The following is a 25,411-nucleotide window of genomic DNA, read 5'->3' on the forward strand; positions in this document are numbered from 1 at the left end:
ATGGTCTATAACTCTATCTCTCTTGGGTAATTTTGCCCCTTTACTTAGGTTCATCAGTTGGGCTGTGAAGCAGTAACGTTGTTGCTAGAGCTGAACCCTGATCAGAGCAACCTCATGTACTGGGCTGTGGATCGCTGCTACACGGGCTCCAAGAGGGTGGCAGCCGGCTGCTTTAAAGCGATAGCTAATGTGTTCCAGAACAGGTACTCCAGATATTGCCTTTCATATTTTAGTTAGATGGGCTGTTTGTTTGTTTCTTTTGTTCTTTTTTTTTTTTAAGACAGAGTCTCAAGCTGTCACCGTGGTAGAGTGCTATGGCATCATGGCTCACAGCAACCTCAAACTCTTGGGCTTAAGCAATTCTCTTGCCTCGGCCTCCCAGGTAGCTGGGACTACAGGTGCCCGCCACAATGCCCTGCTTTTTTTTTTTTTTTTTAGTTGTAGTTGTCATTGTTTTTGGCAGGCTCAGGCTGGATTCGAACCTGCCAGCTCTGATGTATGTGGCCACTGAGCTACAGGTGCCAAGCCTATTTATTTTGGTCTTAAAGAAAAGTTTTCCTGTTGAATTCAGCTATACTAAGAAACTGGTAAAGTCAGCCCTCCGTGTCCTGGGGAGACTGGTTCAAGCAGCACCTTACATACCCATATCCGGGTGATCAAGCTCCTTTTATAAAATGGCACAGCCCTTGCATCTCCCCCACACATCCTCCCGTGAACTTTAAATATCTCTGGATCGCTTTTAATACCTAATACAATGTAAGTGCTCTGTAAATAGTTGTTATAAATATATTGTATAGGGAATAATGACAAGGAAAAATGTCTGTACATGTTCAATAGAGATAGTTTGTTTTTGTTTTCTTTTTTTCTTTTTTTATTTTGTGTGTTTTTGTTTTCTATTTTCAGAGATGGGGTCTCTCTCAATTGCCCAGGCTAAAGTGCAGTGGCGTTATCATACCTTGCTGTAACCTCCAACTCCTGAGTTCAAGCAGTCATCCTGCCTCAGCTTCCTGGGCTACCACGCTTGGCTCATTTTTCAATTTTTTCATAGAGATGGGATTTCACTGTGTTGCTCAGACTGGTCTTGAATTCTTGACCTCAAGTGATCCTTCCACCTCCACTTCCCAAAGTGCTCATACTATATGCGTGAGCCAGCACACTTGGCCCACATACAACTTCTTCTAAATAGTTTTCTATCTGTGATTGGTTGAATCCACAGATGTAGAATCCATGGATACAGAGGGTCAACTTATTTACTTTCCTTAAGCTCTAATGGAATTTAACCAAAATAAGGGTCATGATCACCAGGCATCTGTCATTGTTCCTTTTTCCTTAAATAGCCACTCATAGGCTTAGAAGGTCGACTCATGCTACAGCCCTGCTCCTTGCCTGCTATATCAATTAACTGGTTAAAAAAGCCTCTAAACATGTAAAATTTATTCCTAGGGATTATCAGTGTGACACAGTGATGCTGTTAAATCTGATACTGTTTAAGGCAGCTGATTCATCTAGAAGTATCTACGAAGTTGCTATGCAACTTTTACAGGTTTGTAAATACGTGTTAATTAAAATATTTTTTACTCAGGATTTAATGAAGCCCAATAATTTATTCTTGTCATTAAAGCTTACTAATATTAGTATTTTTAGGTTTATTTTTAATAGTGAAATAATAATATCAAGTCTTGGTTATTATTAAAAATAGAAGACAAAGATAATACAGATATTTAAAACATAAATAATAAAACTGTTCAGAAGTATACTGTCAGGATTATATTATGCGTGTGAATGTGTGTGTGCGTGTATAAGGGAACTTATAAATACTGAATGGTTAATGCCTATGTGTGCATGGATTTTTATTCAGATGAGAATAACATTGAGTCAAAGATTTTTTTGAGAGTCGTGTGAAAGTAATTAGCTCTTTTGATAGCCTCGTGTAATTTTTATTTATTAGATCTAAGAAAAATAGCATAGAAAGTTGACCCACCAAGCATAGGTGATTTTCAGGTAATTGTATATTAAGTTGGTGACGTTATTTTCAGAGCACATTACTAACCCGATTGTTGGTGTTAAACGTGAGGAATATAAATTCTTTTGAAGAAGAGTCTTTTGCAAACATACTAGGATTAGTAATAAACATCTGAAATACTTAGTAACATACATAACAATATAATTTTTAAACTGGAATATTTTGAGGGAGAAGTTGTTTTCTTTGTTTGTTTTGTCTTTAAATTATAGCTGAACTTCGTAAGACCCATAAAATCTTAACTAAGTTGATGGAATTACACTCCCATAGATTCTGGAACCGAAGATGTTTCGCTATGCTCACAAATTGGAGGTTCAGAGAACAGACGGGGTACTGAGCCAGCTGTCGCCTCTGCCACATCTGTATTCTGTTTCTTATTATCAATTGTCCGAGGAATTAGCCAGGGCGTATCCTGAGCTAACGCTCGCCATATTCTCAGGTACAATGAATGAACTGGGTGGAAGTTTCTGTTCTGCAATCATTTCTGAAAAGCTATCCTTAGAAAACTTTAAATTTGTATATTAAATTTTGAGGTTCAATCAGAACAAGACAGCATGTCTTTACATAGGAGCATTTTTCTCTTAATAAGAACTCTCAGTTCAATATTGAGTTTTCCTGTCAGTGGAGTCCTTATAGGACTTTACACCTCGACTGCCCTTCTCACCTTGCCAAAAAAGAAGAGGGGACTTTCATGTGTGATTTTAAAATATTTCTTTAGTTGACATAGAACTTCCTAAATGCATTTTATATTGTGCATTGGCCTGTCTTTAATGTGTTATAAAAATGGTCAGGGATAAATGCACAAGTATCTTTCTGTAAGCGCAGCTTCTGATCACAGTGGCAGCCCATGTGATCAGTTTTGCCTTGAGCAAAATTCTTGCTAGGATCCCACATTGTTTTCTGGCCCAACTTCCTTTCCAAATGTGCCTGCCTGGGGCTTCTAAAACAGTGGGTGGGTGTGTTTGGTAAGAAGTCTATATAGGGCGGTGCCTGTGGCTCAGTGGGTAAGGTGCTGGCCCCATATACTGAGGGTGGCGGGTTCAAACCCGGCCCCGGCCAAACTGCAACCAAAAAATAGCCAGGCGTTGTTGCAGGCGCCTGTAGTCCCAGCTACTCGGGAGGCTGAGGCAAGAGAATCGCTTAAGCCCAGGAGTTGGAGGTTGCTGTGAGCTGTGTGAGGCCACGGCACTCTACCCAGGGCCATAAAGTGACACTCTGTCTCTACAAAAAAAAAAAAAAAAAAGAAGTCTATCTAGCTGGTCTTCCCAGACTCTGATTTAGGAGAATTTCTTGGGTTCCTCCAGTTGACCCTCAGTCTGATGAATGTTCCGTGCACAGTCCTCAGAGAGCCTTACCCTGTAACTGAGAAGTTCTAATACGAGAACACAGGACACCCAGCCAGCCTCTCTGCGTGTCTCCTGCAGCCAGGGCTTATTCTAACCCAGGTACTGGACGTGCACCCAAACTGGCTTCAGGGACTAGAGTTCTGCTGTGGCTTTGTCCTTGCCTTTTGGGCTCAAGACATGGTGGCCTTAGCCTGCTGGAGAACCTTCCACAGCACTTGTCTCAGCAGTAGAAATAGTTTCCACCCCTAATCAAACAACTGAGACTGTTAGCATTCAGTTAAAAGCAGGCGCACTCATGCCCCTTCCTTTGTCCCAGTTTTGATGTCCCTGATGGCCTCTTCCCCGTGGACACGGTGGGCAGTGGCACCAGTGCATGGCACCAGGAGCACCGACTTGGCTGCTGCCGAGCTTCTGCTGGAGGCACCTCTGCAGGGGCAGAGAGGTCCAGGGCTCTCAGGGCACAGGTGGTTCTGGTGTCACGTAACGGCCTATGTCTGCTGGCGCAGGTCTAGAGCATGTCCACCCCTCCACGTCCTTGTCATTTCTCCTTCAGTTCTGTCTTTAGACACTCCTGTCCTTAGCATCTACTAATTTTAACTCCTCTGCTTATATTTTGAAGCCAAAACATAGCCTCTGAACCTGAAGAAATTCCATATGTAACCTGATTTTTCACTTTCACTGCTCCCCGGCAGGATGAGTGCAGTGTTCTTCAGGCATAGACACAGGTGTCCACATAAACTCTGCTCACGTTCAAGTTTAAGGGTTTGCCCCTTCCTTTACTGTAGGCCCTGTGCATCAGCCCTTCACATCCAGTGCTCCCTCCTGCACACCCCCTCACTCACCCGTGCCCGGCCCTGCGTGGTGTGCACGCCCTGTTTCCATGTGCATAGCCTTGGTTCCGCGTGCCTGGATCTTCACAGGTAGCCTCTACACTCCACTGGTGTCATACCTGTCACACACTGTCTACTGGTGAATCTAATCACTGGCTTTGAGTCTTCAGTCTCTCTGCTACGGTCCGCAGAGAATGCTGTTAGCCACCTTATATTTCTTTAAATTCAGACCGCTCTTGATTTCCAGAAATGTTTTTACTGGATTTTCTTCTACTGTGAACTACTTCCTTTCTGTCACTTTGGATTCTTTCCTTCTGGTCATATCTTTTTATTTGTTTATTTTATTTTTGGAGACGCAGTCTTGCTGTGTCATCCCAGGTAGAGCGCAATGGCATCTTGGTAGCTCACTGCAAACTGCCTCAGCCTCCCGAGTAGCTGGGACTACAGGCGAGCACCGCCACACCCAGCTGTTTTTGCTTAGAGACAGGATCACTCTTGCTCAGGCCGGTCCTGAATTCTTGGCCTCAAGCAATCCTCCCTCCTTGGGCTCCCAGGGTGCTAGGATTTGGTTGTGAGCCACCCTCTCTATCCATATCTTAAGTGTTAGTTCCAGGGCTTCATCCTGGGCCGCTGCCTCACACAATCCCATCTTTGGGGGGAGGTTAAGCCACTGCTATGGCCTTAACTCCCCCCATCCCCCCACCCACCCATGGACTCTTCCTACTGGTCAGAATCTCATCCTTCAGCTACTTCCCAGGTCTTATATTTTGTACCAGCAGGAATAAAATTGATGTGGTAATGGGAGGAATCTTTGTAAAAGGTTAGAGTTGAGCATCCAGTGTCAGACTGAGCCCTTCATTGGCATCATACTAGATTCGCACGGTAACTTCAGGAGGCATCTAGTTTTACGACCCTCCCTTTCGAGAATAAAAGTTGGAGACTGGAAGTTGACATGGTGACCTTAGGTCAGGCAGTCTATGTGTGGTAGAGCTGGGGGATTGGAACCCAGAGTTCTGAGTTCCAGAGGGTCCAGAGCCAAGTTCTAAATTACTCCTTCTAATGAGTAAATAAATACAAGGTCTGGGGGGGAAGGACAGCAGAGGGGAAGGAGGATTTTCATTCACAGTGTTACATGGAAATTCGTGTGTAAATGAGGCTCACAGGCTTTGGAATCAACCTCGTGTTTGGACTGCCCCCTGGCAAATCACTCTGACGCTGGCCACCTCACCCGTCTGTCATGGGATTAAAAGAGGTGAATGCAAAAGGGTCAGGCACTTCCCAGGACTCTCGCCTGCTCAGAGCCAGGAGAGCTGAGGTTCTTAATGAGTCAGCTTAATCTCTGTGTGAAGATTATCTTTTATCTTTAGGTCATATTTATTTGTTTATTGTAATTAAAAACACATAAAATTTGCCTTCTTAATTATTTTTAAGTGTATGGTTCTGAAGTGTTAAGTATCTTCACATTGTTGTGAAACAGATCCCTAGAACTTCATCTTGCAGAGCTGAAACTCTGCGCCCACTGACGACAGCCTCCCTTCTGCCTCTCCTGACACCCTGGGTAATTCCCGTTCTGCTGTCTGTGGATTTGACTACTTCAGATGCTCCATAGGAGTAGAATCTAGTTCACTGAGCATGATGTCTTCAGGGCTCACCCACATTGCAGCACGTGACAGGACTAACTTCCCTTCTTCTCCCCGTCCCTTTAAGGCTTGTGTTGTATTCCACGGCGTGCGTGTATTACAGTGAGTTCATTAATTTGTCTGTAGGTGGACATTTGGGTTGCTTCACCTACCTCTTAGCTGTTGGGAATATTGCTGTTACGAACAAGGATGTGCAGTGTCTTTGAGTCTGTGCTTTCAATCCTTTTAGCTGTATATCCAGAAGTAGGTAGCTGTCCATTTCCCTAATGATGTCACTGAGGTGACATCTGTTTATGTATGTATTTGTTTATTATTATTTTTGAGACAGAGTCTGAAGCTGTCACCTTGGGTAGAGTGCTATGGTGTCATAGCTCATAGCAACCTTCAACTCTTGGTCTCAAGTGATCCTCTTGCCTCCATTTTTCTATGTTTAGTAGAGACAGGGTCTCACTCTTGCTCAGGCTGGTCCTGAACCTGCCTCGGCCTCCCAGAGTGCTGGGATTACAGGCATAAGCCATAGCACCCGGTTGAGGTGACATTTATTGGAAAGAAAGCTAGTACTCATAATTGTGAATGGCATGGATAAGATCTGGTTTCCTATTCTTTAAGGAAAAGATGTTGACATTAATTACAGATCAAAGAGAGCAACACTGCACCGTCCTCTGACTCTGCCCCTCTCTCCCTGCAGAGGTGAGCCAGCGGATCCAGACAGCCCACCCCGCCGGGCGCCAGGCGATGCTGCACTACCTTCTGCCATGGGTGAACAACATCGAGCTGGTGGATCTAAAACCTTTGCCCACGTCAAAGCGACATGAGGAAGAGGAAGATGATTCGTTGAAAGACCGAGAACTCATGGTGACTAGCAGGCGCTGGTTACGGGGAGAAGGCTGGGGGTCCCCACAGGCCACTGCGATGGTTTTGAACAATCTGATGTATATGACAGCAAAGGTAAATTGGGTTTTGTGTTTGTTGTTGCTGCCAGAATTATTGAGTTAGAAAGAATAAACATGGTGAGAAACTGGTGAAGAAGTCAGATGAGCCTGTGATAATGGGACAGAATGCGTTGTAATTTCCTTATTCTAAAAAAGTTTCTCATTAGATACAAAGTTTCTTTTTTTAATCATACATGGCTAAGGATATTTATCTTAGATGTGTTTAAAGAAATGATTGTCCTTTTAAAGTGTGGAAAAGATTACAGCTGTCCATAAGAACATCGTTGTCTAATATTTTGTGGTGTGGCAAGTTTGGTTTGTAACCGATGGTTATTGCTGAAATACTTCTTGTGTGTGCTGCCTCCAGTATGGCGATGAGCTGGCCTGGTCGGAGGTGGAGAACGTGTGGACCACACTTGCAGACGGCTGGCCGAAAAACCTGAAGATAATTTTGCACTTTTTGATCAGCATTTGTGGGGTGAATAGTGAACCAAGCCTCTTGCCTTACGTACGTATTCAAGTTCATCTATTTACCAGATGTTATGTTAGTATATGGGCAACAGTTGCCTAGCAGAGGCAAGACAAAGAGACGAGAATGATCAGGAGAGGGGAACGTGTGGATTTCTTCATTGATTCATCCAACAAATGTTATCCAGCATGGTTAGGGAAACCGTGGTTTCATGATTTCCATGGAACTGGAAATTACAATCCAGTGGGAGACATGGCACTTATTCTGTAAACCCATACCTGATTTATTTTAATGAGTAGATCAGTATGTTTTTAATATACAGTTGTGATAAGGGCTGCAAAGGAAAATTGCAAAGCACTAAGAGCAAATAACCTGGAGCCACAGTGGTCTGGTGGGATGTGAGATGACACGGGAGAATGATATCGAAGCCCCGTCCACAAAGTTGGGGGGGTTTCTAGTTTCTGCCAGGCGGGAGCTGGCACTTGGGTCTGAGAGCAAGACCGTGAGTGCGAGCTCGGCACCTGCGGGACTGTGCCTCAGGCTGTTGGCACAAGAAAAGCGTGGGGAGAGATATAAAATGAGGAAGATGGCATCTTTGCCTTCTAGGGAAGAAAATGACACTCTGCAACCGTCAGACATGAGGATTAAATTGAATACACACACCCATGCATGTACACCTGTCGGCCTGTGTGCAGGCAGAGGTGTCAGTCCCATGTGGCACCCCAGGGTGTGTCCCCTAGGAGGCTGTGCTGCCCGGGGCTGCTGCAACATTGCTTCCATGCCCTGCTTCAGACAAACCACGTAGTCTCTTTGTTTTATCCAGTGTTTCTGTGAGTTCACTTGGTCACTGAACGTGCCATTGGCCAAGTCTGTGACAGGATTGGAATCTCTGAGAAGCACTAGAGGACAGCAGGTCCGTGGTGGGGACGACGTGAGCCCACGTTGCCTGTCTGACTATGACTCCCAGCACTGGGCTGCTGCTCCCGGCTTCCCGCCCTGGCACTCTCTTCCCTTCCCTTTCCCAGATGGCACAAAGCTCACTCCTTGGCCTCTGGGACCTTGCTGCCCCTTCCCCCGACACCTGCAAACACCACCTCCACACACACTCTCCTTTCCCCTTTCCCTGCTTTGTTGACCTTTCAGGCACTTAATTGTCCCTGAACAGAGCTTATATTTTATGTATTTACCTCATTCTTTTTGTCTCAACACACTACATTCTAAGCTCCTTAAGAGCAGGAGTTTCTCTGGGTGTGGTTCTTTGCCACGTTCCCAGTGCCTTGAAAAGTACCTGGCACTTAGAAAGTGGGTGAGTGAATGAGTGAGTTGGGGCCAGAAGGTGAAGAGCATGGGCTTATAATGTGAAATCTGGGGAATAGTCATTTAGTAGGAACTTACAAGGAGTCATTTTTCATGTCAATAATAATAATTTCTTGGTTATTATTTCCGTAAGCACTTCATGCGCATTATTTTATTCTCATTATAAATCTATGGGTTTGATAAGATGGCTGTAGTTTTATAGATGGATAAATCAAGGCAGAGAGAAGAGTGACTGCCTTGACATCACACAGCCGTTCACAGCGTGGAGCTGGACTTCTAGCCCAGACCTGTGTGTGGCAAGTCAGTGGGCCTCATGGAGAAGGGTGGAGGTGGGTGGCAGGTGGGGCTTTGAGGCTTGCTGGGACTAGGATTGGGAATGTCACTTAGGCCAAGAGGAGCCGCAGAGGCAGGAGTGCACGTGCCTGTTCAGAAGTGAATAAAGAGCTGTGTATAGATGGCTCGGTCCCCTGGGGTAACCATTATAAGATTTTTGATGCAGTATAATAAGTCATCTTTGAAGATCTGTCCTTATTTGTCTGTGTGCATATGAATCATCCAGGGACTTTGTTCTGTTTCTGGAGGTGGGGTCAGGCCTGAGAGTCTATATTTCTAGCAAACTCCAGACATGATGCTTATCTTGCCAGGACCACATTTTTAGTAGTAAGGATTAAAGTAGTGAGGAAAAAGGCTGATCAGTTAGTGAGTTACCTCAACAATACCTAATACTAAAACGTATGTAATATGTATTATTAAAATAGTGTTTTTCCACTTAATTCATACTGTGTATTAGCTGTTTTTAAAGTGCGTTACAAACCTTGACTGCTGTCATCATCCTAATGGTTTTATGAAGCAGGTGCTACTATGGTTCCCATTTTGCAGATGAGAAAACTGAGTAAATTTCCAGAATGTATGAGCTAGTAAATGGCGGTAGATGCACATTCCTAGCCCAGCAGAGTACTTTGAGTTCTAGTCCCTGGCTCTTAATGACTATTCTTGTTGAATATAGGAAATGGGGAAGGCAGAATAAAAGGTAAATTCTGGGTTTGAAGGCTGGCTGACTAAAAATCAGAGGAAAATCTAAGAATGATATATGACATTTCATTTATTTGGAGACAGAGTCTCACTTTTCCAGCACAGCTTAGCAATCTCCCACTCTGGGGCTCAAGCCATGATCGTCTTTCCTCACCCTCCCACATATCTGGGACTACAGGCGCTCACAACAATGCCTGGGTAGTTTTTAGACTTGGGGTCTCAATCTTGCTCAGGCTGGATAAGAATGATATTAATGAAAAACTTTTTCATTAAAAAAGAAACTTTCATAGAAAAGCATTTTGTTTGCTTAAAAAAAAAAAAAAAAAGGAAGTGCATGGAGCTGTAGGAACCATAGGCACATCCTGCCCTCCTGATGAGATGTAACGTGAGGGTTGGAGGGCGACGCGTCATAGAGCTGGTTGCTGCCTTGTTGCTAACAACGCAGATTCCGATTATGTGTTTCCATCTACCACTCTGTTGAAATTTGCCTCCAGACACATTTACGAGGTAAATATTTTACCTTTCCTTTTCTGAATGCTTGCTTTTGTGACAGGTGAAGAAAGTGATTGTGTATTTAGGGAGAGACAAAACAGTGCAGTTGCTGGAAGAGCTGGTGGGTGAACTGCAGCTGACGGACCCGGTCAGCTCCGCGGTCACACACATGGACAACCCCCCATACTACCGCATCACTTCCAGCTGTAAAGTCCCTTCTGTCACCTCAGGTGAGGAGTCACTTTAAATTGATTGCTTTGTAACTCTGAGATGATAGTTATGTTAAGGTGCTTCCTGTAGTCCCCATTCTATGCACCCTAACATCACATTGTAAATCTCAAATAGACACACAAAGATTTATTTCTTTAAAAAAGCCTTTATATTGAAAGAGGAACTGTATAAAATTTTTCACTTCAGCCTTTCTTGCATCTTTAAGTATCATTATCGAGAAAAAGTAAACAAATATGAGTTATTCACGGTAATTAATTTGAGGACTTTGTAAATCCTCCTATGAGTAGAGAAATTTGACAAGGGTTTCTAATACTATGTAGAAAAACAATATTTGCATAATTATTCAGAGCTTGAATATAAATTTATGTATTCCTATACAACAATTGCAGATTTAAATGACTATAGTTAGTGCGTTAATTTCGACAAGTAAGAATTTTCTAAATTTATTTATGTAATTTCACATTATTATTTGGATATATATTATGCATCATATATAATCAAGTGAGTATGTATGCTTACATGTATACACATATATTATAGTAATAATTATTATAATATTTTTTGTTAAAGAAACTATGTTCCTAACGGAATAACTTCCAGTGAAATTCATTGCACTATCTAAGGTGTTATAGATGAATGTTCTGTGAAACTCTTTGTTACTCAATTTATATTAAATGTTTTCAGCATGTTAATAACAACATTATCTGTATAATTAGAAATATTTTAAATTATATTTTTATAATTTTTATTATCTATTTTGATCTCTTAGCTTTTGGAGAATTCTAGGGAATTTCTAATAATGCTCCAATGGAGTTTTTCATATCTGCTAGAGCAGTGGTTCTCCTTCCTAATGCCACGGCCCTTTAATACAGTTCCTATGGGTCACGACCCACAGGCTGAGAACTGCTGTGCTAGAATGTTTTAATTCTAAAGAGGTTTTGTATTATAATTTTTTTAGTAGCACCCTATTTATGTTTCACAGTTAGACTGTCTTTTTCTGTATCTGATAAAGTTATAAAGTTTTCTTCTCACAGCAGAAGTCTCTGTTTTCTCTGTATTGCTGATTTGTCTTTATTCTTTCCTTTTTTTTTTTTTTTTTTTGTCCAAATGACTAGGTCTCTCTATCACCTAGGCCAGAGTACAGGAGCACAATCATAGCTCCCTGCAGCCTTGAACTCCTGGGCTTAGGCATTCCTCTGGCATAGCTGGGACTACAAACAGGCACCACCGTGCCCCAAATGATGTTTATCTTTTTTTTTTTCTTTTTTTTGATGTGGGGTCTTGCTATGTTGCCCAGGCTACTCCCAAACTCCTGACCTCAAGTGATCCTTCTGCCTTAACTTCCAAAATAGCTGTGTTTTGATTTATTTTAGGAAACTATTTCCTCAAAAGCTTACTAATTCTAGATCTATCTTTTCCTAAAGAGAGGAGCATTAAAACTTTCTAAGTTCTGTAAGTATATGTGGACCTTGTTGACTGTGTCCTTTGTGATAGGATAATTTCAGGGATATCAATCTCAGGTCTTTTTGAGATGGAATCTCACTCTGTTGCCCAGGCTAGAACACCATGGCCTTAGCCTAGCTCACAGCAAGCTCAATCTCCTGTGTTCAAGCAATCCTCCTGCTTAGCCTCCCAAGTAACTGGGACTACAGATGTCCACCACAATACCCTGCTAATTTTTCTATTTTTAGTGGTAGAGATAGGGGTCTTGCTCTAAAAAACTCTGCTGGTCATCCACCCGCCTCTGGTAAAGGGGGTTTGTGTGTATCTGTGAATTATATATATTTATATATATTCATACATTCAATCTTAAAGCCTTCTGGAAGCCCAGTGCACTAAAAAGGATGCAGAGGGGTACAGTATCAAAGTTGACCATCCGGTACATTTTCATTGACTCCCTCTTTCAGCTGTACGTGATATTCCCTACTTCAGAAATCTTCTGATTTGCTCTCATCAGAAAAGGCTCTTGAGGGCAATGCCTGTGGCTCAGTGAATAGGGCACCGGCCCCATATACCGAGGGTGATGGGTTTGAATCCAGCCCCAGCCAAACTGTAACAAAAACATAGCCGGTCATTATGGCAGGCGCCTGTAGTCCCAGCTACTCGGAAGGCTGAGGCAGGAGAATTGCCTATACCCAAGAGGTGGAGGTTGCTGTGAGCTGTGACCCACGGCACTCTATCGAGAGCGACAAAGTGAGACTCTATCACTAAAAAAAAAAAAAAAAAAAAGAACTTCTGGAAGTGGGGAGAGAGAACCACCTATCAACAAGAGGCAGGGGAGTAAATTTTGGTTTTCACCCAGTTTTATTTTTATCACCACTTTCACCCCCTACTTGAAAGGCTTAGCTATCATTGCCCCTCGTCCTGAGCCTTTTAGAGATTCAGGGATACAGACAGGGAAGGTTTCTGGTTTCCTGCCTACCAGCTTTGGGTTTAACCTACTTAATACTTAATTCTCGTCTTTTTTCTAGCATCCAAAGATCTGTGACCGTTGTCTTCTCTCCCTCCTGGTCCATTCCTCTTTTTAGAGGCAAGGTGTTGCTCTGTGACGCCATCACAGTTCACGGCAGCCTCGGGCTCCCGGGGTCAGCCTGGCACCTCAGCCTCCCAGGAAGCTGGGTCTACAGGCACACACTGCTACACCCAGCTAATTATTTTTAAATTTTTTGTACAGACAGGTTCTGGCTGTGTTTCCCTTGCTAGTCCCCAAGTCCTGGGCACAAGCGATGCTCCCATCTCAGCCTCCCAAGGTGCTGGGATTATAGGCGTGAGCCACCATGCCCGGCTTCCTTTTTGGTTTTAGTTTTCTTCCTTTATTTCTGTTTCTCTCGTTGGCTCCCCCGAAGGTCTTAGGAGATTTCCTGGGGTGCATTCCGCCAGTCCTGACCCCCGGTGCAGAGCAGCGGCTGGCTGGCTGGGCATCAACTCTGTGACAGAGCCGGAGAAGCAACAGTCTCCTTTCTTAAAATCACTTTGCTCTCATTTGAGTGGAGCTTTGGCATCTGTAATCTGAAATCCTTTGTTCTTATAGTTATTGCAGGCTTTTAAATTGACAAGTGTTGCTCTGTCTTTGCAGGAACTACTTCCAGTAGCAATACAATGGTGGCGCCCACAGACAGCAGTTCTGATCACAAGCCAATGAAAGAGAGCGCTGAGGACAGGTGAGGACTCCAGTTGTCGTTAGACATCCCGGTGGACAGATACTGACACTCAGCAAAATAGAGGAGACTTCCTGCATGAGGCCGACTGCTTTACTGTGTTGAAATTCTGGCAGAGAAATATACAGATACCAAGAACATGTATACACATTTTAAGAAAGAAAAGAACTGTATTAAAATCATAATGCTCCGGCCACATTTGACTTCCGCAGTTACAAGAGACACGAGATGCAGTACAGAAGATAGCATGCTTTAATGTCCATGTTGGAAATTTTCCACATTGATGATTTCAATAGTAAAGATTCTCGAGTGGGAAATTTTTTATATGTGCTAATGGATGTCTAGCTGGAGTTTGATAAGTATCACAAGTCACTTTTTTTTTTGCAGTTTTTGGCCGGGCCTGGGTTTGAACCCACCACCTCCGGCCTATGGGGCCGGTGCCCTTACTCCTTTGAGCCACAGGCGCCACCCTCACAAGTCACTTTTTATGTTGCTTACAGTTTAGACATTTCTAAACAGGTAGTCACTCTGCCTTTTCTACATACCAGAATGTTGTGACCATACCTGTTTATCTTTAGATAGTAATAATTCACTACAAGTTTAGGCTTTTGAATTATAAGATAGAAATGAACACATATCATAGCAAACTTCTGTTAATATTTTGTGCACGATGTTCTTTTTCAAACATAGAAAGTGAAACATAAAGTGCAAACCCATTTTCCCGTGACTAACTCCGGTGACCGTTCCCACAGCTATGTGCACCTGGACACGTACGGTGGACTCAACAGTCATTTGAACCGTCAGCACCACAGGCTAGAATCTCGGTACAGTAGCAGCTCTGGAGGATCTTATGAAGAAGAAAAAAGTAATAAATTCCAAATGTTTTTTCTGTAACTAACTTATCATGTTAAGGTGTATAGTTAGTTATGTTAATATTAGTAAATTTTTCCAGTAAACTATTTTTAAAAAGAGTACTTAACTGCCACTAATGGTGTTCCAACGTATGTCTTATTTTAAGAAGCAGTGATTTTAAGACGCAATAGAAGTGTTGTTTTTGTTTTTTTTTTTTTTTTAAGAACAGGTTCCCTATAGATCACAAAAAACATAAAAGTTCGTTCTTAGGTGCATCATAGAACAAACACTGGAAACAGGCGAGTTTTTTTTCTTTCTTAACAGATTTGTTATTTCTGCGCGGATTTAAATTTTGCTAAAAGAGGTTTTCTCTTGCAATTGCAAAGTGAATAACCCACCGAGTCTCAGTATAATGTTAAGATCCAGTGAAGCACAAGCTTTCAGACTGGGAAGGGAATCGAAGATGATCTGGTCCAATCTCCTCATTTTGTACATGATGGAACTGAGGTCCAGAGAGGTTAAGTGACTTACCCATGTCACACAGAATTCATGTGTCTTGGTGTCATTTTTTACTGCACCCTGCAGCCCCACCATGGTAGGGCAGAGAGTTCCTTCCACAATGGATTTGTGTTGGTCCTGTCTCAGGAAATGTTGAACTGAACAGAAGGCCTTTTTGTTAGGCCTTCGTTAAGGAAACTTAACTTATAATGTGGTCTCCTGGCTTGGACATCAATTATGGAATCGTAATGACGGGCTAATGTAGTTTTGCTTTGATATAAAGGATGGAACCTAAATTTCTCTCTCTGTGTCTCTCTCTCAATCTCTCTCTCTCTGATTTGCTTAATTTGATACTATTTATACCCAAGTCTTCCTAGCAAACATCCGTCAGAATAGTGGTCCATAATTTTTTTATCCAATGCTATAAATAGTTGGTGTCTTACTAGAGTTTGCTTATATTGGCAGAAATTAGATGGTGTAGAAAATGAGATCATTTTATCTTGATAGGTGATTCAATGCCACTTTATTCTAATTGGCGACTGAAAGTGATGGAGCATAACCAAGGAGAGCCACTGCCCTTCCCACCAGCTGGAGGCTGCTGGTCGCCACTGGTGGATTACGTGCCTGAAACGTCATCACCTGGATTACCTCTTCACAGGTGGACTACAGCGTCATTCCTCCTCCCTACGAGCCAAGTTGCTCTGCACTCTCCCTCAGCTTTCTTTATGCTGTCTGACGACATGGAATAAAAAGCAATAAGCAACAAATTGGATGAGTGTGTTCAGATTTTAAGAAATCTAAAAACCTCAGCATCCTAACTATATAAAATCAGCATTATTGAATCTTAATCTGCTGCTGCTTTTCTGGGTGTCTGGCGTAGTGACTTGACCTTTCTGGGACCCAGTTGCTACATCTGAAAGATACAACTTTCTCGTAGGAGGCATAATTATTCTGAATTGTGTTAAACTGAATTCTACTTAGCGAAGTCACAATAGAACAATTACTGCGTTCCTTTAAGATCTTATTAATGCACTGAGCATATAGCGAACACCTACTATGTGGCAAGCAGTGTGCCAGGTCTCTAGGGTTGAAAGGTGAAGAAAACAGTGCTCTTGACTTCCAGGAGCCGGTGGTCCCTGTGTTTTATTCTATCACTGTAACTTCATGGTTAATGGATTCTTCAGCTGTATTTGTCTTTCCTCTTTTTTTTCTTAATAAGCTGTGGTTTTCTGTGAAATACAGTATTACAGTCTTCAAGGAATTTTGTATAAATTTTTTCTAGGTTTACCCAGAGCTAGTAAAGCATTTATAATACTCTTATCTGTTACAGGTGTAACATAGCGGTGATCCTTTTGACCGATCTGATCATTGATCATAGTGTGAAGGTGGAATGGGAAAGCTACCTCCACCTTCTTCTTCATGCAATTTTTATAGGTAATATTTGGTTTCAATTCCTTCATTTTACATTTTTATGATAATTTAAAGACAGCATAGTACGGCGCCTGTGGCTCAAAGGGGTAGGGCGCTGACCCCTTGTGCCGGAGGTGGTGGGTTCAAACCCAGCCCTGGCCAAAAACCACACACACACACGCACACACAAAAGAATGTTTTTGCATGTTTCTGTTTGCTATTTTTGTGCATTGTCTTCATGATATTTGCACTGTGATTTCCCCTGGTCTAAGAGGGGACCCATTCCTGGCCTGTCTACAAACCACAACATGTCAATTATCCTCATTCCCACTGTTAGCCTGTGGCCCATCCCACCCCCCACACAGACACACATACACTCTAATTCTGTATCGCTAGCAAGAGTAAAATTTAATTTACCTCTGGGATTACAGACTTTCATAGAGTGGAAAATGAATAGAGATTCTACGTGTTTCCCAAAAGAATTAGACTGTTAGTGATTATTACACCTGAAACTCCACTGTGCCCCTGTAACAGACACATTGGTTCTGTCCCATCTACAACGTCTTCGATGCTCATGGGCTCGACTTTCTGAAGCAAGTCAGGACAGCCATCTTCTTCTGAGTGTTCTTGATATGCATACCTATTTGCTCTATATCACTTTGTTCCTTCAGTTAATCAAACTCTTACTGACTTTCTATTAAGTGCTAAGCACAAAAAAAGGCCTGCCTTTAAAAAGAATTAATTTCCATCTGGTAGTATATATTTCCAGGACTTCTTTTGATTCTCCCTAGTACTCTAGAACTTTTAAAAGTGTACAAGAACTCTAGGACAATAAAAAATTTGTAATACATCATCTTCCATAACATCTTTTATATAATTTCTGTCTTTCTTTAAAACAGGAGTTTGGTAGCAAGAATTCTTATGAGTTCTCCTTACTAATGATGTTTTTCTACTCTGTTTCAGGGTTTGACCACTGCCACCCTGAGGTGTATGAACATTGCAAACGCCTGCTTCTGCACTTATTAATAGTAATGGGACCCAACAGTAACATCCGAACTGTTGCTTCTGTCCTCCTCAGGAACAAGGAGTGTAATGAGCCCAGGGTGCTCACTGTCAAACAAACTGCACACTTAGATTATACTTTCACAGGTATTGGCTTTAAAAGTACGATTTGAGGCCGGGTGTGGTGGCTCACACCTGTGCCTTCCTAGTACTCTGGGAGGAAGAAGCAGGAGGATTGCTTGAGCTCAAAAGTTTAAGACCAGCCTGAGTAAGAGTAAGACCTCATCTCTGCTAAAAATAGAAAAATTAGCCAGGTGTCATGGCCAATGCCTATAGTCCCAGCTACTCGTGGGGCTGAGGCAAAGAGCATCACTTAAGCCCAAGAATTTGAGGTTGCTGTAAGCTATAATGATGCCATGGGATGCTACCCAGCGTGACAGAGTGAGACTCTGTCTCAAAAAAAAAGTACAAATTGAAAGTAGAGTTATACTCATTAATTTGGAATCTTGAATGAGAGAAAGTCAGCTAAATAAAAGTTAAAATATTCAAGTACCATTTACGTTACTTGTTAATCAGTGAAAGAAGGAATTAATTTAAGAGTATTCGAGCCTATATTGCCTTTAAGGATCTTTTTCACACGTTTTAAGTTCTGAAAGTGTAAGTTGCGGATATAATGAAAGCGTGCTTAATTTATTGAGCACTAATTATAAGAATGATGTTGAACTTGTGTTAGATTTCACCTCCTTACAAGATCTGAAAACTGACAAGGCAAGACATTTAAAATTTTTCTATTCACTTGGTGGTATTTACTGCGTTAAAAAGTTATACATTTTGGAATAGTAAACTCCTAATCAATGAAACTTTCATATAAATTTTATTTTACTGTCAGTATTAATTTTTTTTTTTACTTTTTACTTTATGTTATATTTTATGGTTTCCTAACTTAACTATTCTATTTATCAGTACTTTCAGTCTAATAACAGACAATCTGGAAAATACTTTTAGAAACTAAAATTACCTTTTTTTCCCTAATAGTATCAGATAATAGGATGCATGAATTCTAAAGTTACTTACTAATTAAAGTTACTTTAACTAATTAAAGCCCTCTTGTTTACTTAAAACCCTATATAGTAAGACAGCAATTATTTAAAAAACTTAATAGCCTTTGAAAACTAGGATTAAAAGAAAATGAAATAAAGTTTACTGCCTTTTTAATGTTAAAGCACCTTTATTCACAATTCTGAAGCTATTTGTTTGCTTTTAAGGTTTCTTTTGTCATTTTGTAAATGTGGGCATTAGCAATAACATTTAACAGTGTTTGTCTAGTAATTAACATAAGTATTATAAATAGTCTTTAAGATAGTCTTTCTGCAGCCCTATCATCCCAGAAGCAAAAATTGTAGAATATTTTTCGTAACATTCAGTTCAAACACTACTGACTTAAACGTCTACTTTCAGCTTTCTCCAGCAGATGGCGGCAGAGAACCATACCGTGAATGTACATGGCCAAGTTTTACTAGAATAAACAGCAAGAACCATGTTTGCCCCCACATTGACTTACCGGGATTTGGTGTTTATGGGGCTAGGTGGAAGCACTGATTCACATCAGCTAGCACTGACATATGTCATGTGAACCCTCATGTCTGTAAAGAACAATCGTTTAATTCTTCAGGTGCTTCACGGAGTTCTATTTTCTTTAGGTATTCACGGCAACCTTTCTCTTTTTTCAGCAGGCATTAACGATTTTATACCTGATTACCAGCCGTCCCCTATGACTGACTCAGGGCTTAGCTCAAGTTCTACCTCTTCTAGTATCAGCTTAGGAAATAACAGTGCTGCCATTTCACATCTGCACACCACTATCCTCAATGAGGTCGACATCTCAGTGGAACAGGATGGGAAAGTCAAAACCCTCATGGAATTCATTACCTCAAGGTAACGCCTGCAGCCCTCCCACCCTGAGGTGTGTGTGTTGAGCCATCCTTCCATTCGTCAGCTGTTGTGAGTCGTATTTTCGTTTTCTGAAAAGCCATTCATTAGAAATACATAGCTGAAAACTGCGATGCTGCCTAAGACGGCCTTTTGTATCCACACGGTTATACCTGGGAAGGGCCTCGATTGTGTTTGGTTACCAAATGCTCAGAGAGAGTACAGTATTATCTGAATGTATGTTCTGCTTTCATTAGCTACATTATCAATCAATCGTCAAATATTTATTTATGGTCTGCTCTTGGCCAAGGCACAATGGAGAAGGAAACTAAATGGGGAGAAAGGGCGAGGCTTTCCACAGTGAGAGCAAAGCCGTGAGGCCACAAGAAAGCAAGCTGTGCTTGCACGAAGTGAATAGTCTGTCTTACTGTGATGCCGAGAAAAGAGTTGCTCAATCTAGATAATCCTAGAAAGCTTGAGAGAGTTAAAACTGAGCCCAGGCCATAAACTTGCAGATTACACTGAAAATCGTGGTGCTCAGTAGGGAGGGTGGGAGGCCAGGTTACTCCCTTGTGGAGACGAATCAGCCTGACAGCTGCGCAGGGTGAGGAGAGCTGGGGAGACGGCCGGCTGCGTGAGCCAAGGCAGGTTTCAGGGCCTGTGGCAATAAGGAGCTTGACCGAGATGGTGACCTGAGAATGCAAAGACATTTTAAAGCAAGAATCAAGGGGATATTATTCTATCCTTAACTTGCCCCATGGTTTTAGCTAGTAATTCATTGTCATTGCATGTAACCAGCAAATTATTCTCTTTGCATGGCAGTCTAAATGTAGTCTGATGTCCACAAATTATGTTTTCATCCATAACCAAAAGCCGTAAACAATTCTCATCTCACTTGGCAACATTTGTCATCTCTTTTAACTAGCTCTGAGAGAATTTGGTGGGTATTGAAATTGGATCTCTCTCTACTTGCTGTAGATCATTACAGATCTGTGTAGCTAAATAATAGTAGCAGACTGTGACCTCATATCTGATTTATTCAGCTTTCTAATTATAAAGATGCACATTAGGCAAGTATGCATAGAATTGTTGTTTGTTCTGTTTTGTTTGGGGGTGTTTTTTAGCCACACAAATCCTTCCAACAACTGTCAATATTATAGTACATTGAAGACCAAGGGAGTTACTTCTGTTCTGTGTTTGCAGAAAAAGAGGACCCCTTTGGAACCATGAGGACGTTTCCCCTAAGAATCCTAGCATAAAGAGCGCGGAGCAGCTAACTACGTTTTTGAAATACGTAGTTTCTGTTTTTAAGCAGTCAAGCTCAGGTATTTCTTAATAAATATTTTGAATAATATTAAATTTTAATGAGACATTTAAATGTGTCAATTCTGATGATACTTAGTTAAAAGTTGATAGCTGATGTGTCTAAATAATTTTAGTTTTTCTTTTTTAACTTACTGATGATAATCAGTTTTGGTTAAAGAAAAATTAAGTTACTACTTAAAAATAAGCATGCCATCTGTGAAATTCTGGGCTGCTTAGATTTTTGTGTGACAGCATTATAAAATTATAATTGCATATTATGAAAAAAATTACATTAAAGGGACATAAGAGAGACGACTGAGTTAAAAATCCGTTTGTATCCTGTTATAGGCTTCTGTAATCTAAACTTTAACACATTCTGAAAAATCATAGTAAAATGTATGTGTCTAGTGGTTCTCAACTTGGGGTAATGTTGCCCCTCCAGGGACATTTGGCAAGGTCTGGAGAGACTTTTATCACAGTTGCAGGATGGGGGCAGGGAGCTGCTGCTGTTGCCGAGTAGTAGAAGACAAGAGGCAGCACTCATCTGCTGCTCAGGACAGCCTCTCCAGAAAAGAACTATCTGGCCCAAAATGTTTGTAGTGCCAAGGTTGAAAACCCCTGCATGGCCTCAAGGATTGTTTCCCTAGAGCAGGCGTCCGCAAACTTTTTAAACGGGGCCAATTCACTGTCCCTCAGATGGTTGGAGGGCCGGACTATAGTTTAAAAAAAAAACTATGAACAAGTTCCTATGCACACTGCACATATCTTATTTTGAAGTAAAAAACAAAACAGGAACAAATACAATTCACACCACTTCATGTGGCCCACGGGCCGCAGTTTGAGGACGCCTGCCCTAGAGATTGGAACAAAGAGCCATCTAAAATGCAAACAGTTTAATCAGAGAAAAAGCATTGACTTAGAAAATTCAAGTGCCTATGCAGTTTGCCAAGTGTGTGCTAGCTCTCAGTTTTAAAGCGGTTAGCTTCTGACTATTCCCTCTATCCAGTACTCTAATAGATAAGAATCACCCACTGTTTTCTTGTTTTCACAGAAGGAATTCATTTGGAACAACATCTTAGTGAAGTTGCTCTGCAGACAGCACTTTCTTGTTCTTCTCGACACTATGCTGGGAGATCCTTTCAGATTTTCAGGGCCCTAAAGCAGCCTCTTTCTGCAACTACGCTTTCTGACGTTCTCTCCAGACTGGTGGAAACTGTAGGGGATTCAGGAGAAGACGCACAGGTATTTCATTCCATCCTTTCAGCAGTTACTGAGCCCTCTTTGCTGTGCAAGATTTACTGCCAGGGGTAGACCGCTCAAGCTAGAGCCAGAGAATGTTCAGATAGAATTGTTCCTGGCAGGTGTTCACAAGCAGGCAAGAGGGAAAAAAAGTTACGTTTCATAATCAACACTTAACAACCCACTAATTAAGTCAGATATTCTAGTGCCTGTCAGGGAAAGCTTTGCACCCACATGCCCAGATGTGATCTTGGGATGACCACAAAGTAGTGAAGTTCAAGTGTGAAATGGAATGTCAAATTTCATTTTTTAAGATAAATTAAGTGAAATACTACACTAGTGAACTTAAATTTATACAGAATAATGATTTTCTTAGCATTCTTCCAGACACTGGGGATATTGTAAACAAATCAAGATTTCTGGCATTTTGGAGCTCATATTCTATTATGGGAAATAAGCCTTTAATCTACCAATTTTATGTAAATATGTAATAAGTTTAACATATATAATATATAAGATATATGTCATATATACACATCAATTAAAGAGTGATAGAGGTAAGGGAATTGTTTTATATGTGATAATCTGAGAAGGTGATTTTTGAACAGATGCTGAAGTGGGACCTGTTAGGATATGGGGAAGAACATTTCAGCATTTCAGGCAGAGGGAAATTGGACTAACAGGTGCAAAGGCCACGAGGCAGAAACAATAGGCTTTTTGAGGATCACCTTGAAAACTAATGCGGCTGGAATATAATAAGGAGATTGCAGGGGGTTGATTAGATAGGCGGATGCAGGTCACAGGAGGGAGGGCCTGGAAGTCCTCGGTGAGAGGTGGGACTTTACTCTGAGTTGATGGGAAACCACGGAAAGGTTTTGAGAGAAGGAGGGTGATAGATGTGATCTGTATTCTTAACTCTGGGTAAAGTCCCTAAGGAGAGTGAGAATGGGAACAAGAAAGATGAGCTGTCGTGTCGGTGTGAGACTGCAGGCTGCAATGGTGGCGGCTTCCATTCAGAGAAACTACGGGGGTGAAGAAAAGTGGTGAGATTTAGGGTGTATTTTAAAATATTTCCAAAGCTTGTTGATGGATTTAATTTAGATGTGAAGGAAAGAAACAAGGATGGTTCCTAGATTTCTGACCTGAGCAATTCTGAGTAAATTATGGCACCTTTATAATCAATTTATACCATTACTTTGATGAGTTTTCATCAGTCAACAAGATCTTGTTGCTCGAGAGTTTTAATCATTTTGTAATATTAATGTGGAGTTTGTTCTATTTTAAAATCTCTTTGGGAAGTCCATTGTAATTTCTTTTTTCCAGAGCACAGGTAATTACAATCTGCCTTTCCCCCCCACCCCCCTCCAGGGATTTGTGATTGAGCTGCTTCTCACGTTGGAATCTGCAATCGACACTTTGGCTGAAACCATGAAGCATTATGATCTTCTTTCTGCCCTTTCTCAGTAAGAATTAAACCAGGCAACCTAACGTATATACAACCTATCACCAAATACATACAACAATACATTATTGTGAGAATAACGCCCCCAAAATCAGATGGATAGTGCGGAAATGGGCCTCAGACAGTGAGGACTGTGAAAAGCCCTAAAGGTGATTTTGGCAATGCAGTTCTCCTAATGCAGTGGTTCTCAACCTTCCTAAAGCTGCGATGTGTTTTCATTGTTACATAGGGGTCGCGACCCACAGGCTGAGCATCGCTGTTCTAACATCTAGGTCAGAGAACTTTCCTCTGTGCGCCCCCGGGCTTCAGCGTCCGGCCTCGCAGAGCCCCCGCCTTCCCCAAACTGTCCTCCTCCCTGGAGCAGCCCCTCCCCCCATTCTCCCTGCCCCTCAAACCCTGGATGGACCCATCCTCACGTCCCTTCCCAAATGTCACTTCCAGCGAAGCATTTCTAACTCTTCCAGGGTTGTGCTGATTATTCCAGCCTAGGGGTTCTTACAATGTTTTCTTCATGTTTTAATAATAGTAATGAACAACCTATAAATTTATCTAATTACATATCTATCTCTTGCCTCAATAGACTTTGAAACTTCTAGCCTTTTGCATGTTGCAAGCACACAGAGAAAGCATTCAGTCAATTTCATTCTTTATTTTTTTATTTTTTTGGAGACAGAGTCTCCCTCTGTCCCCCTGGGTAGAGTCCCGGGGCGTCATCACAGCTCATAGCAACCTCAAACTCTTAGGCTCAAACTCCTGCTTCTGCCTCACAAGTAGCTAGGACCACAGGCGCCCTCCACCATGGCTGGCTAATTTTTCTATTTTTAGTAGAGATGGGGTCTCCCTCTTGCTCAGGCTGGTTTGAACTCCTGAACTCAAGTGATCCTTCTGCCTTGGCCTCCCAGAGTGCTGGGATTATAGGCGTGAGCCCCTGCTGAGCCCCTGCACCTGGCTTGATGTTTTCTTAATCAGTGATAATTAGATGTGAGAGAGAAAGAGAAATAAAAAATAAATTTTTGAGCTTTGTTCTCTCTAGAAGAATGGGCCATCGACAGAAACATTGACATCGGACCATCAAGTCTGAGGATAGAACGCAGAAGGCCTGCTTTGTGCCTAAACCCCAAAGCTGAAAGCTACTCCAGCAAAATTTTCTCAGGAAGGAAGTCAAACCTCATCCCAGTTAAAAGGAAAACACCTACAGCAGGGAGGGAGCTGTGGTTTTAATTTGGAGGGAAAACTAACGTTTGATGCAACAAAGTCAGAGATACCGCAAAGTGACTTTCCTGCTAATAGTTACTATTCAGTGTTGTGAGAGTGCAGTTGATGTAGCAAAGGAAGCAGCTGTGCACACATGCATCTGTCATTTTTCCTTCTTTTTCTCTTTTAAGAACCTCATACCATGATCCTATGATGGGAGACAAGTATGCAGCTAACAGGAAAAGCACTGGACAGCTCAATCTAAGCACGAGTCCCATTGACAGCAGCAGGTATTTGGGACACCACAGTAATGCCAGAAGTAACTCTTTGAGACTGAGTTTAATCGGTGACCGAAGAGGTGACCGGCGGCGCAGCAACACACTGGACATCCTGGATGGACGGATAAACCACAGCAGCAGTCTAGCGAGGACGAGAAGCCTCTCCTCTCTGAGAGAGAAGGGAGGGAATGACGTGCAGCCCACTACTGAGCCTGCCAACTTGATGGCCACGATTTTCTGGATAGCAGCATCCTTATTAGAATCAGATTATGAATATGAATACCTCCTGGCTCTCAGGCTCCTCAACAAACTGCTCATCCATTTGCCTTTGGATAAATCAGAGAGTCGAGAGAAGATTGAAAATGTGCAGAGCAAATTGAAGTGGAGCAATTTCCCAGGGCTCCAGCAGCTCTTCCTGAAGGGCTTCACCTCGGTCTCGACACAGGAGATGACGGTGCACCTCCTCAGTAAACTCATTTCTGTTTCCAAACATACCTTGGTGGATCCTTCCCAGTTGTCAGGTGATGTTACTACAACTGCCCCAACTCTGTGCGTTGTAAACTAACCCTTGGTTTTGAAATCTACTAATTTCTGCTTTTTTGCAAATAGTTATCATTTTTATATGTCAGGTAGCTTAAATTATGTGGGAAAAGCAAAAGGGAAAAAAAAAAAAAGAATTTAGAAACTCGAGTATCCCAGGAAATGAAAAGAACGTGGTTTCTGTGAACCATCTAAAAAATGCCTTTAACTTTTTAAGTAATGTGCAATAAGATTG

The 25,411-nt window shown here is 41.9% G+C and overlaps 1 protein-coding gene across 13 annotated transcripts in view; it reads left to right on the plus strand.

Annotated features, from left to right (window-relative positions):
* Positions 1-25,411, plus strand: part of FRYL (FRY like transcription coactivator) — a 267,043-nt gene that overhangs the window by 201,847 nt on the left and 39,785 nt on the right. For 12 of the 13 annotated variants that reach the window (XM_053577717.1, XM_053577710.1, XM_053577715.1 and 9 more), the window contains 16 exons: positions 49-203; positions 1,444-1,543; positions 2,291-2,459; positions 6,525-6,784; positions 7,136-7,276; positions 10,140-10,308; positions 13,386-13,470; positions 14,220-14,332; positions 15,325-15,475; positions 16,148-16,251; positions 17,191-17,376; positions 18,960-19,164; positions 20,362-20,483; positions 21,515-21,705; positions 23,071-23,165; positions 24,550-25,157. In XM_053577717.1, coding sequence (XP_053433692.1) covers positions 49-203; positions 1,444-1,543; positions 2,291-2,459; positions 6,525-6,784; positions 7,136-7,276; positions 10,140-10,308; positions 13,386-13,470; positions 14,220-14,332; positions 15,325-15,475; positions 16,148-16,251; positions 17,191-17,376; positions 18,960-19,164; positions 20,362-20,483; positions 21,515-21,705; positions 23,071-23,165; positions 24,550-25,157 — 2,854 coding nt within the window. The remainder of the gene's footprint in view (positions 1-48; positions 204-1,443; positions 1,544-2,290; positions 2,460-6,524; positions 6,785-7,135; positions 7,277-10,139; positions 10,309-13,385; positions 13,471-14,219; positions 14,333-15,324; positions 15,476-16,147; positions 16,252-17,190; positions 17,377-18,959; positions 19,165-20,361; positions 20,484-21,514; positions 21,706-23,070; positions 23,166-24,549; positions 25,158-25,411) is intronic. The other variant, XM_053577713.1, reaches the window with a different exon arrangement.

Source organism: Nycticebus coucang, chromosome 23 (genome assembly GCF_027406575.1).
Source record: "Nycticebus coucang isolate mNycCou1 chromosome 23, mNycCou1.pri, whole genome shotgun sequence".
NCBI classification, from domain to species: domain Eukaryota; kingdom Metazoa; phylum Chordata; class Mammalia; order Primates; family Lorisidae; genus Nycticebus; species Nycticebus coucang.